The 13,293-nt window shown below is 43.2% G+C and overlaps 1 protein-coding gene across 2 annotated transcripts in view; it reads left to right on the top strand.

Moving 5' to 3' along the window:
- atp9a (ATPase phospholipid transporting 9A (putative)) overlaps nt 1-13,293 on the top strand; it is a 106,938-nt gene that overhangs the window by 27,804 nt on the left and 65,841 nt on the right. For both annotated transcript variants that reach the window (XM_033041554.1, XM_033041553.1), the window contains exons 10-14: nt 1,636-1,712; nt 4,224-4,384; nt 6,985-7,127; nt 11,265-11,377; nt 12,383-12,598. In XM_033041554.1, the coding sequence (XP_032897445.1) occupies nt 1,636-1,712; nt 4,224-4,384; nt 6,985-7,127; nt 11,265-11,377; nt 12,383-12,598 (710 nt within the window). The remainder of the gene's footprint in view (nt 1-1,635; nt 1,713-4,223; nt 4,385-6,984; nt 7,128-11,264; nt 11,378-12,382; nt 12,599-13,293) is intronic.

Raw genomic sequence — 13,293 nt, 5'->3', positions numbered from 1 at the left:
TTTGGAAATTACTGTAAAAATCTCTGTTAACACTTTCCTTTCCTCCCCTGCCCATTTTCAACCCTGACGGCCCCTTCTTTCCCCACACCACCTTGCACCCTTTCTCCTCTCTCCACCCATGTCAAATCCCAGCAACATCATTGCCGATAAAATGTCCTTTCCACTGCCAGGTGAATTTGGTTAACTGTGCACAATAAGACGTAACCAAAGACAAGTAAAAGAATTGTCCCACCCCAGTCATTCCTCCTTCTCCTGTCTCCCATCGGGCAGAAGGTACAGGAGCTTGAAAGTGTGCACAACCAGATTCAGAAACAGCTACTTCCTCACTGAACGGCCATTCCATAGGCTAGGACAGTGGTTCCCAACCTTTTTTAGTTCATGGCCCCCTTGGGCTCTTTAATTTTTCTGTCCCCCCCCCCCCCCCCCCCCCCCCCCCCACACACATTATTAGCGGAAAAAAAGTGGCCCCCTTCATTGAACCTGTGGCCCCCTAAATCCCCAAAATTTTCTGTGGCCCCCCTGAAATTTGCCATATGGCCCCAGGTTGGGAATCACTGGACTAGGGTACTGTCTGATTCACCTCTACCCCATTGCAGACATTGGACTTCATCTATGGAACTGTTGTGCTACAATGCTGAGACCTATATTCTGCACTCTATATCTTCCCCTTCCCTTTACCTATTGTATTTGAGTTTGACTTGATTATATTGATATATAGTCTTAATTGGATAAAATGCAACACAAAGCCTTTCACTGTACCTCGGTACACGTGACAATAATAAATCTGTGGCAACACAAGTCTGTACTCAAAGCTCAGACTTTGAGACATGGTGGTGCAGCGCTTGCAGCACCGGAGACCCTGGTTCAATCCTGACTACGGGTGCTGTCTGTACAGAGTTTGTACGTTCTCCCTGTGACTGCGTAGGTTTTTCCCAAGACCTTTGGTTTCCTCCCATACTCCAAAGACTTATAGGTTTGTAGGTTAATTGGCTTGGGTTTGTATACTTGGTATAAGTGTAAATTATCCCTAGTGTGTGAAGGCTTGCGTTCATGTGCGGGGATCGCTGGTTGGTGCGGACTCGGTGGGCTGAAGGGCCTGGATCCGCGCTGTAACTCTAAACTAAACTAAAAGTCCTGTCCCACGGTACGAGTTCATTCCAAGAGTTCTCCCGAGTTTGCCCTGATTCGAACTCTGAGATTTACGGTAATGGCCACTCGTCGCTACTCGGGGCTCTCGTAGACATTTTTCAACATGTCTTCACGAGTCTTCCCGCGCTTACCTGCCGTTAGCGAGTCTTCCTCAGTACCTGCCGTTAGCGTTACGAGCCGCTAAGAGACATCCCTGAGCTCCGACGTACCCGCTACGTTCATTCTCCATTCTTACCGCGAGTTAGATTTTTTTTTAACTCGGGAGAGCTCTTGGAATGAACTCGTACCATGGGACAGGGCTATAACCTTCCAATCTGACTAACACATAAGAATGTAATATTCATGGATATTTTTAAAGCCACAGTTAACATGCACACATCTTTGGAGTGTATGTGAGGCAGCTCTGAATATTGAATTATTGACACACTTAAAAAGGCATTTTAATTCTTGCTTATTGATGCTTTTATAATGTTGTTTCCATTCCAGGCACAGCAGTGGGTGTTGTTATCTACACAGGCAAAGAAATGCGGAGTGTTATGAATACTTCCCACCCAAAGAACAAGGTATAGTTTGGAAATCTTGGGCTAGAGATTAATTAACATTAAATCTCATAATTCTCACTCCAGGCAAAAAATAATGTTGAAGATAAAAATTAGAGAAATATCCCATTAATTTTATTTAATAATGTAATGTAATACGTTCGAAAATATCACAATGAAATCTTTCATCATTTGATTTGACACTTAACAATTTGTCGTATTTAGAACATCTTTCACAGTTTCTTGAAAAAGATGGCACAAATTGTAAGGAAAAAGATTTTAAATATGAGAAGGAATACATTTCGGGTCGAGAACCTTCCTCCGACATTCACCTATTCCTTTTCTCCGGAGATGCTGCCAGACCTGCTGAGTTACTCCAGCATTTTTGGTTTAAAGCAGCATCTGCAGTTCCTTCCTGCACAATATTTTAAATATGTTTCCTCAATAATGCAATGCTTCTGACAGAATGTTCTGTGTTATTGCCAGAGCACTTATCAAGAGTTTAACTCACAGCGAACTTGGTGATCGGACCGATTATTGTTCAGACATTTGACAGTAGCCATATAGATTCCAGCTTCAGTTTAAAAGGAAATTGAGCGAAGTTAATGTAAATGTACTAATGCATCAGAACAGAGAAAAATATTATCCCAGATTTATGAGACAACATTTTTTATTCTGTGGAGAAATGAGCTTGTAATTTATTGATTGATTTATTAATGTCACTCATTTCTTTCTTCCCTTGTTGGTCATTTTAGTTCCACCTTGTGAACTGATGCAGTCCTTTAGACTTTAGAGATAGTGTGGGAACTCCCTTCAGTCCACCGCATCCGTGCTGACCAGCAATCACCCCATACACTAGTACTATCCTACGCACTAGGGACAATTTACAATTTACAGAAACAAATTAACCTACAAACCTGCACGCCTTTGGAGTGTGGGAGGAAACGGTAACACCCGGAGAAATCCACGCGGTCACAGGGAGAACGTACAAAATCCGTACAGACACCATCCATAGTCTGGATCGAACCTGGGTCTCTGGTGCTGTAAGGTAGCAACTCTCTCGCTACGCCAGTGTGCCACCCTTCTGTTGAATGTACTCCCACAATGTAGCTGGGCCGAGAATTCATGGGTTTCATAGAACATAGAACGGTGGCAACATATTTTTCCTTTAGTTTACGTCCATATTGTTTATGAATATCACGAACAATAGAGGTCCCAGCACAGATCCCTGTGGAATACCACTGGTCACAGACCTCCAACCAGAATACACCCTTCCACCACTCCTCTTTGTCTTCTACAGGTAGTGGAAAAGTACATAGCCAGTGCTCTATGTTCTATGAAATCCAGGAATTCTCCGCCTAAAACATTGTGCGAGTGGCACACTGGCACAGCAGTAGAGTTGTAATTGGTACAATTAATTTTAGGATAGCCAAACCTTCACGTGAAGAGGTGACCTTTGGCCAAACTCTGATGCCATACACCTACCACAAGGTGGCAGCAGGAGTAACATAATCTGGTGAATGGGAGTATTAATTGAGTTGGGATTGGGATCACTATTCTGCCCCCACGCAACCTTGGGTACGAGCAAAATCTATACATCATTTGTAATTTTGTTTTTGTGTTAAAAGCCCACTTTATAGTCAAGTGTTCCATTTTTGTTTCATGAGATGTCTCTTGATGAACCATCTCTTGATGAACCATCTCTTGATGAACCATCTCTTGATGGTTTTTTGTTGGTAGGGAAATTACTACATACATTTTTTTTAAAAGACAGCGTGCTGTAGTAACTCGACAGGTCGGGCAACATCTCTGGAGCACGTGGATAGGCGACGTATTGGGTCGGGACCTTTCTTCAGATTAAACCCGAAACATCGCCTATCCACATTCCCCATAAGTGTTAGATTTAGATTTAGAGATACTGTGTGGAAACAAGTCCTTCAGCTTACCGGGTCCATGCCGACCAGCGATCACCTGTACACTAGTTCTATCCTATACACTAGATATATCCTACACACTAAGAACAATTTACAGAAACCAATTAACCTGTAAACCGGAGCACCCAGAGACTCCATACAAACTCCATACAGACAGCACCTTTTGTCAGGATTGAACCTGGGTCTTTGGCCCTGTAAGGCAGCAAGTCTACTGCTGCACCACTAACTTTTGAGGTACTCCAGCACTTTGTGTTTATTGTAAACCAGTATAGATTCATAGAGTGATACAGTGTGGAAACGGGTCCTTCAGCCCAACTTGCCTACACCGGCCAACATGTCCCATCTACACTAGTTCCACCTGCCTGCGTTTGGTTCATATCTCTCCAAACCTGTCCTATCCGTGTACCTGTCTAACTGTTTCTTAAACGTTGGGATAGCCCCAGCCTCAACTACCTCCTCTGGCAGCTTGTTACATACACCCACCACAGTATCTGTTGCTTGTGACTGTATATCTTAAATGAGTAAAATATTGTATTATAGTGTTTATTTTGTTTTGGAGGCACATGGAAAAATAATTTTCTCTACTATTGTTTATTTGTAGATGGGGCTGTTTGACCTGGAGGTGAACTGTTTAATGAAGATCCTGTTTGTTGCACTGGTGGTGTTATCCCTTGTGATGGTCTCCCTGCAGCACTTCCGGGGACGGTGGTACCTCCACTTGTTTCGCTTCTTTCTTCTCTTTTCCCACATAGTTCCTATCAGGTAAATGTTGTTACTGAATTTCAAACAATTGTTTCTATAAGGTCAGTCTATTTTAAGTCCCTTGCTTTTCATCCCCATTTTGGACTGCCCAGTTCATCCATCTTGTCCATGTGTCATCTACACAATTTGACCCCATGTTTGCCGGTGTCAGAGCTTACATCTTTCATCCTCTTGGCTGACAATAAATGATCCGAGCACTGATTCATTGGGGAAAACACACAGTGCTGGAGTAACTCAGCATCTGAGGAGGGAATGGGGGTGGCCCGGGTTCGATCCTGACCTCTGGTGCTGTCTGTATGCAGTTTGTGACCACGTGGGTTTTTCTCCGGGTGCTCCGGTTTCCTCCCACATTCCAAAAACTTGTGTGTTTGTAGGTTAATTGGCTTCTGTAAATTGTCCCTAGTGCGTAGGTTAGAACTAGTGTACGGGTGATCGCTGGTCGGCATGGACTTGATGATCCGAAGGGCCTGGTTACATGCCTAGTTCCAGGCTGTATCTCTAAACTAAGCTAAACCAAACTAAACTAAAGATCAGCAAAAATATAAATCTAAAAGCTAGTAAAGGTCATCAAGAATATCAATTAATGAGGCACAGGAGGTGGGCAAGGTGTTAAATTAATATTTCTTGTCTGTAATTACCAAACAACAGACATGCCTGGGGACTCTAGGAATTGAAGAGTGATATCTTGAGGTGAGGTCACATCACTATTGGTGGTGTACCAATTGAATAGGTAATTGAACTTTACAAGGGTGAATACCTGAGTGGTGCTGTACTTTAGTTTAGCAATACTTGATGAAGAAAACATTGATAAGCGGCAGTACTCCTGGCCAATGTTCAGCTGCTCTGTTGATAGTTTCCATATTGGGCTAACATACATCACCTCTGCTGTAGGTAACCGCAGGTGAATCGAATGTGGGGGAGGAGGAAGTCATGGATTGATGGGAACTTGTTTAGGCTAGTTTAGTTTAGAGATACAGTGCGGAAACAGGCCCTTCGGCCTACCGAGTCCGCGCTGAACAACGATCCCCGCACTATCCTACACAGAACAGGGACAATATACAGTTATACCAAGCCAATTAATCTACAAGCCTGAACGTCTTTGGAGTGATGGTGGAAACCGAAGATCTTGGAGAAACCCATGCGGTCACGGGGATAACGTACAAACTCTGTCCAGACATCACCCATAGCCGGGATTGAACTTGGTGCTGTGATCACTGGAAGGTAGCAACTCTACTGCTGTGCTACTGTGCCGTGTGAGAGAGAATAGTTTACAGGAAAGTACGGGGGAGGGGATGGTGGGAAATCTACAGAGGATAGGCTGTCTGGCCTTCGCTGTTATGTGAAATGAAGTACAATAATTCATTGATTTTTGGAAGAGCTTATCGATAAGTAATGCTTTGTAAATCAAAATGTTGGACACAATGCATTATTGATATTTCAGCAGTCTATCACTGCGATTATCACCAAAACCAGCTTTGTAAATTGAAAGCACATACCTCGAAGAGTCGATGGCATGACAACAAAACATCATGAATTAAATATTTATACAGCAAGAAATTACAGTACACCTAATGTTTTCCAGCAAACCTAAAATCGTTGCATTTTGTATCGACATTGATACTCGTATCTTATCTGTTTATAGTACATTGGGAAATGGCATAATAACTCTGTTTGAAACATTAAGGGCCTGTCCACTTGCGCGTAATTTGTGCGTAATTTACGCGACATTTGCGCGTCATGACACACAACGCGCTCGTCGTGGCGCGCGCACGGCGCGTGATGAGGCGTGGTGGCGTAGGCAGTGACGGGCGGTCGCGCGCGGCGACTCAGGATTTTGGGATTCACGAAATCTTCGTGCGCCGGCCGCGTGACGCGCAAATGACGCCCATGTGGGACAGGCCCTTTAGACTTCAGAGATACAGTTCAGAAACAAGTCCTTCGGCCCACAGAGCATGCGCTGACCAGCGATCACCCCAAACACGAGCTCTATCCTACGCACTAGGGACAGTTTACAATTTTACTGAAGCCAATTAACCTGCAAATCTGTGTTACTTTGGAGTGTGGGAGGAAACCAGAACACCCAGAGAAAATACACACGGTCACAGGGAGAACGTATAAACACCGTACAGACAGCACCTGTAACCAGGATTGGACCCGGGTCTCTGGCGTTGCAAGACAGCAATTCTACCGCTATGCCACTGAACCGCTAAACCTGTGTAATATTTAACATTTATAATCAAAAGATAATAGGATAAATCTTTATTTGCTTTTCTGAAGGAATAATTTGACTCCATTGCCCGCGGCTTGTACTTAGTTGTTCCCAACAAAAACATGTGGATAGACACAAAATGCTGGAGTAACTCAGCGGGACAGGCATCATCTCTGGAGGGAAGGTATGGGTGACGTTTTGGGTCGAGACTTTTCAGACTGAAACGTAGCTGAAATGTCACCGATTCCTTCTCTCCAGAGATGCTGCCTGTCCGCTGAATTACTGCAGCATTTTATGTCCATCTTTGGTGTAAACCAGCATCTACAGTTCCTTTCACATGAAAACCCGTAGAGGTCTGTCTTCTTATTTATGTTTCTTCTTCCTCATCTAGTATTCGTGTAAACCTGGACATGGGAAAGATGGTCTACAGTTTGATGATTCGGAGAGATGACAAAATTCCTGGCACGGTGGTACGGGCCAGCACCACTCCCGAACAGCTTGGGAGAATTTCCTTTGTTCTAACAGACAAGACAGGTATGTTGGCCGAGGATAGACACAAAATGCTGGAGTAATTCAGCGGGACGGGCAGCTTCTCTGGAGAAAAGGAATAGGTGACGTTACGGGTCGAGACCATTCTTCAGACTGAGTCAGGGTGGAGGGAAACGAGGTATGAAAAGGTACAGAGCAAATCACAGCCGGCGCTGATAACTCAAGGCAGGTGGAGCCCACACTGGTCCATTGTTGGCTGTGGACGAGGTGATAATGAAGGGATACAAACAGTGAAACGTAGCAAGACGACTAGTGTGGGGGGAGGGACAGAGAGTGAGGGAATGCAAGGGTTACTTGAAATTAGGAAAATCAATATTCATACCGCTGGGTTGTAAGCTGCCCGAGCTAAACAGGAGGTGCTGTTCCTCCAATTTGCACGAAGCCTCACTCTGACAGTGGAAGAGGCCCAGGACAGAAAGGTCAGTGTGGGAATGGGAATGGGAAGGAGAGTTAAAATGTTTAGCAACTAGCTTGCGGTATGCATGTGTATCCCAAAGCACTTTCAAAGCTGCCACGGTTAAGGGCGTTGAAAAGCTTCACGAGGAGGATAACTCACATTACGAGGTTTAAGTAATGAAAGTTATTCAAACCAGGTGTTTCTGTTTTAAAAGGTTAATAAAATATAGAAAATATTAATAATTAAGAGATTGGGCAGCCGCGTTGGCGCAGCGGGAGAGTTGCTGTCTTGCTGCGCCGGAGACGCAGGTTCGATCCTGACTACAGGTGCTGTCTGTACAGAATTTGTACGTCCTCCCCATGACCCCATGGGTTTTCTCTGTGATCTTCGGTTTCCTCCCACACTCCAAAGACGTACAGGTATGTAGGTTAATTGGCTTGGTGTATGTGTAAATTGGCCCTAGTGTGTGTACGATCGTGTCAATGTGCGGGGATCGCTGGTCGGTGCAGACTCGGTGGGCCAAAGGGCCTGTTTCTGCGTTGTATCTCTAAACTAAACTAAATTATTTTAAAAATCAGCTTGGATAAACTTCCATTTCTATTGTGATAGTAATAAGAGGTCACAAATGTGAAAATGTTGCCAAAAGAATAAAGACAAAGCTGGGAATGTTCCTGAAGAGTTGAAAGTACTGTGTCAGAAATATTGGGAAATACAAAATCTGAGATGGCTTTTGAAAAGGAATTGGATGAAATTAGGGGCAAAAAAAGGGTTCAAGGATATAATAATGGAACACGACAATTGGCTCTTTGAAGTATTACTGTGGACCCAGTGAAGTAAATGACCTCCTGATGTGTTGTAGCATGATGATTCAAGCTGAGCATTTGTAGCATGGGAGGTATGCTAACAATTTTCTGATAACGTCTCTGTAAATCAGTGGTGGATTTTGTAAACATCAAAGGAGTGGGAGTTGTTTCGAACGGTTTTCCATCGAGTTTGTCTAAATTACTCCGTTACCTTCTTTCAAGTACCTTATTAGTCAATGCATAAGAAAGATATTATAGAGATCTCCTCTTTTTACCCCCCTCTTTCTTGGATGGGGGGGGAGGGTGTTGTGGGTGTAAGGAAGATGCTGGTGAATTATCACCAAGAGAATAAAACCGGAGACCCAGGTTCAGTCCTGACCTCGGGTGCTGTTTGTGTGCCGTTTGTACCATCCTCACGTGGGTCATAGTCATAGAATGATACAGTGTGGAAACAGGCCCTTTCGGCCCAACGTGCCAACATGTCCCAGCTACACTAGTCGCTTGGTCCATATCCCTCCAAACCTGTCCTATCCATGTAAATGCTTCAGTTTCTTCCTACATCTGAAGACATGCGGGTTTGTAGGTTAATTGTCCTCGGCACTATTGCCTCTAATGCGTGGGGAGTGGATGAGAAAGTGGGATGACAGAACTAGTGTGAACGGGTGATCGATGGTCATTGTGGATTCGGTGGGCATGTTTTCATGCTGTGTATCTAAGCAAAATCAATTCTGCATCCAAAGATAGACACAGGATGCCGGAGTAACTCAGTAACTATGAAGAAAAAGGATAGGTGATGTTTATCGGGGAGGCAGAGGGAAGGTGGGGGAGGGAGAATTGGAGGATGATGATTCAAACAAATCAGCACAGATCAGGGCGGCAACAGATGGCCGCAGGCAGGGTGGTTTCCTGGTAGGCCAGTTGTTGGCTAGAGAAGGCGTGAAGAGGGATACATTGCTGCCAACTGCTTAAACGACTAGGATGGATGAAGGGGAATGGAGTGTAGGATGAAGTTTCTCAAAATTAGAGAATTCAACATTCATATCACTGGGTTGTAAGATACCCAAGTGAAATACGAGGTGTTGTACCTCCAATTTTCATGTGCCCTAACTCTGGCAATGGAGGAGGCCCAGGACAGAAATGGCAGTATGGGAAGGGGAGTTAAAATGATTAGCAACTAGGGGATCCCGTATGCCTCTGTGGGCCAAGCCCATCCAGTCAGCTAGCTAGTCCAGTACCCCATCCATTCTAATCTTCCAGTTTATGCCAATCTGAAAAATAAAGTGAAATACATTTTGTTTGTGGGTTCAAAGGTCCAGATAATGTGCTAGTCTGCACTATCTATCTCCCAAGTGTGCTTGATTATCGGAGCTTTATTGTTCTACTTTGGCCAGGTTAAAACATTTGGTTTTGTAGAAATTCCATCTGTGGAAAGTTAATGCATATCTGTGGTAAGATGATTTGTTCTAAAGAGAAGCCTTGGGGGTTGATGCAGATCCTTTCATCTCTCATCATCAATAGCATAATTTATCTGTTTATGTACAGTGCGGCCACCAATAAATTGGCCTTTGAAATCATTTGTAAAATAATTTTCAAGTTTTATGGAGCTTGGGAGATGGAGGTGAATTTTGAAAAGCATTTGTTTAAACTGCTTAATGTTAATGTTACAATGAAAATAAACTTGCAGTTTTCTAAGATATCTAATTGTAGGCTTATGGTTGCATTTAGTTTACACATGAATGGGTCATAATGTAGTTAATAGTTTCCAGGCAGAAAACGTGATCATTTCTAAAAATGGCTTGTAAAACACCTTATCGAAACCTATTATGTCAGAGTGGAATAATGTTAGCTCGGCCAGTAATTTAGTTTACTTTAGTTTAGAGATACAGCCCACCGAGTCCATGCGACCAGCGATCCCCGCACATTAACACTATCCTACACACGCTAGGGACCATTTATATTTATACCTAGCCAATTAACCTACGTCTTTGGAGAGTGGGAGGGAACTGTAGATCTCGGAGAAAATCCACGCGGTCACGGGGAGAACGCACAAACTCCGTACAGACAGCACCCGTAGTTGGGATCAAATCCAGATTTCTGCCGCTGTGAGCGTTGTAAGGCAGCAACTCTACTGCTGTGCCATTGTCATGCTACAATTGGCTTCTGTACCCCTGAACAAAGGGAAAGAATTAAGACACAATAATTGGCTTCTGTGCTCTTAAACCAGAGAATGGTCAACAAACAAAGGGCCGCTAACTCCTGCTGAGAAATTGTGCTTGGCGATTCTGATTTTGTGTGAGTATAAAACTTGTGTTTATAGATCGACCGGTTTTTTAAATCGCTTTACATATTTATTTAGGAAGTTAAATATAAAATAGATTGCCAATTTGATGTTGTATGTTTTATACCATTGTACAAAGTAAAAGCCCACAAGATATAACTTCCATTGACTGATGAATTTTGGAAACCGCATAGAATGTACTGGGTATCACTTGTTGCATTAAACACAAGGTGCAGAAGGCAGCTTCCATTCTCCTTGTCTCTGAGGTCAGGGAAATGCCTGTCTTATAACTGGCGTTGTCCTTCAGGAAACATACCAGGGCGGCGCGGTGGCACAGCGGTAGAGTTGCTGCCTTGCATCACCAGAGACCCAGGTCGGATCCTGACTGCGGGTGCTGTCTGTACTGAGTTTGTACGTTCTCCCCATGACCGCATGGATTTTTTCTGGGTGCTCCCACATTCCATGGATGTGCAGGTTTGTAGGTTAATTGGCTTCAGTAAAAAAACAAAAACAGGAACTTTTCATCTCATCATTTTGCTAAATCATGCACTATCTCACAAGTGCAATAATATGTTGTGTGATTAAATAAAATGCACTTGGATGAATTTAAAAATTGGATAACTGCTTTTTTTTGCATTCCACAGGAACCCTTACAAAAAATGAAATGCAGTTCAGGCGTCTTCATTTGGGGACAGTGTCCTATGGATTGGATTCAATGGATGAAGTGGAGAGCCACGTTTTTAGTGCTTATACACAGGTAAGCAAGTGATGAATAACTAAGTGCTGTTTAATGCACAAATTAATAATTACGCGCATCTTCAAGAAAAGAGATAATGAAACTTTAAAAGCCTTTGATAAATTTCATGAGGATACTGATACAATCTTTTCTCATTTGTTCAGTCCAGCTCCATTGTTCTCTATTAAACATTTACTAATACATTTATTATCAAAATGTAACCTTTTTGCATTACCAAAATGTGATTACATACCGCCTGTAAGATATTTAATGACTAACGGGTCCATGGTGAACAGCAAAGTTTCACCTTGCTTGAGTTGGCCAGGATAGTGGTTGTGTAGCTGTTGGCCAAGGGGTTAATCATTGCCCTGTTCCCTGCCTGTGTGGACGATGACATAAATTAACAGATTAGACCTTACGGTGAATCATGCTCATGGTTTGGGCTCATATGTGAAAGAGTGAAGAGAGGCCTGTTGTCTGGAGTAGGGTGGCCAGCTATGATCAATGACAGAGGGGAAATTCTTAGTAAATTATATTAGAAAAGGTGCAAATATGTGGTTTAGGGATAAATCTTCACCCTGTGTTTAATCTTTCGTTCATCATTTCCTGTTGACGTTGGGTTCTATTCCAGTTATAGACGCAGGCAAGTGGGACTAGTGTAGATGGACCATGTAGTCGGCATGGGCTGAAGGCCTATTTCCACACTCTGTGACTATGAGTCTTACTCTGGCATTTGTTCAATTTGGATAAAGAGTGACCTAAGCCTTTACATGGGATCATGGAAATGTAACTAAAATATGATAAATTAAAGTCTCTGTGCAAATACCCGATCTATTCCTCTCAAAAGTGTCCAGTGTTTTAAAGAAAATTGTTTTTGAATGTAAACTAATGATATTTGGAGACAAAATTCCGGCTGGCATGAGTTGATGGAAGGTAAATGTTTTAGCAAGATTCTTCTTGCAGCAATGGTGAGGAATATAATCATGATGTTGTAATCAGCTAGGAATCTATTCTGTGTTTCCCCAGCCTCCAGCTGCTTCACAAGATAAATCTTCATCAGCATTTCCGAAAATACGTAAAACGGTTGCCGTTCGTGTTCACGAGGCAGTGAAAGCAATCGCTCTGTGCCACAACGTCACGCCCGTCTACGAATCTCGGGGACCTGACTCCACTGACCAAGCTGAAGCTGAGCAAAACTATGAAGATGCTTGTCGAGTTTACCAAGCAGCCAGTCCAGACGAGGTCAGTCATCTGTGTAATAGAGTCACTTCCTTCTCCCTTTAGTCATTCATTTATGTTCTGGTTGTTGCCAGGAAGTCGCTAACAGAGGAACAATACCAGGATTTTGAGTTAACTTCTTGATTGGTTCAGTTCAGTTGAGTTTATTGTCACGTGTCTAGAGGTACAGTGAAAAGCTTTTGTTGCGTACCAGCCAACCAGATAGCGGGAAGACAATGCATGATTACAATCGAGCCATCTACAGTGTACAGATATGTGATAAAGGGAATATCATGAATAGCATTTTGTGCAAGATAAAGCCAGTAAAGTCCGATCAAAGATAGTCTGAAAGTCTCCAATGAGGTAGACAGTAGTTCAGGACTACTCTCTAGATGTTGGTAGGATGGTTTAGTTCCCTGGTAACAGCTGGGAAGAAACTGTCCCTGAATTTGGAGGTTTGCATTTTCACACTTCTTTTCCTTTTGGCCGATGGGAGAGGGGAGAAGAGGGGAGAAGAGGGGAGTGGCCAGGGTACAACTCATTATTGATTATGCTGGTGGCCTTTCCCAGGCAGCGCGAGGTAGAAATTGTCATTTAACCTTCTGTCATTTGTCTTTCCGTTTGATTTTTCAAATTCCATTTGGTGTTAGCTGGTTTTATATTTCAATTGTTCAGAATATTTTGTTCAATAATATTCTTGGCGGTATTCATAGAGTGGT

This window comes from Amblyraja radiata, chromosome 23 (assembly GCF_010909765.2).
Source record: "Amblyraja radiata isolate CabotCenter1 chromosome 23, sAmbRad1.1.pri, whole genome shotgun sequence".
Classification (NCBI taxonomy): Eukaryota; Metazoa; Chordata; class Chondrichthyes; order Rajiformes; family Rajidae; genus Amblyraja; species Amblyraja radiata.
This window is presented reverse-complemented; position numbering and strand designations above follow the sequence as displayed.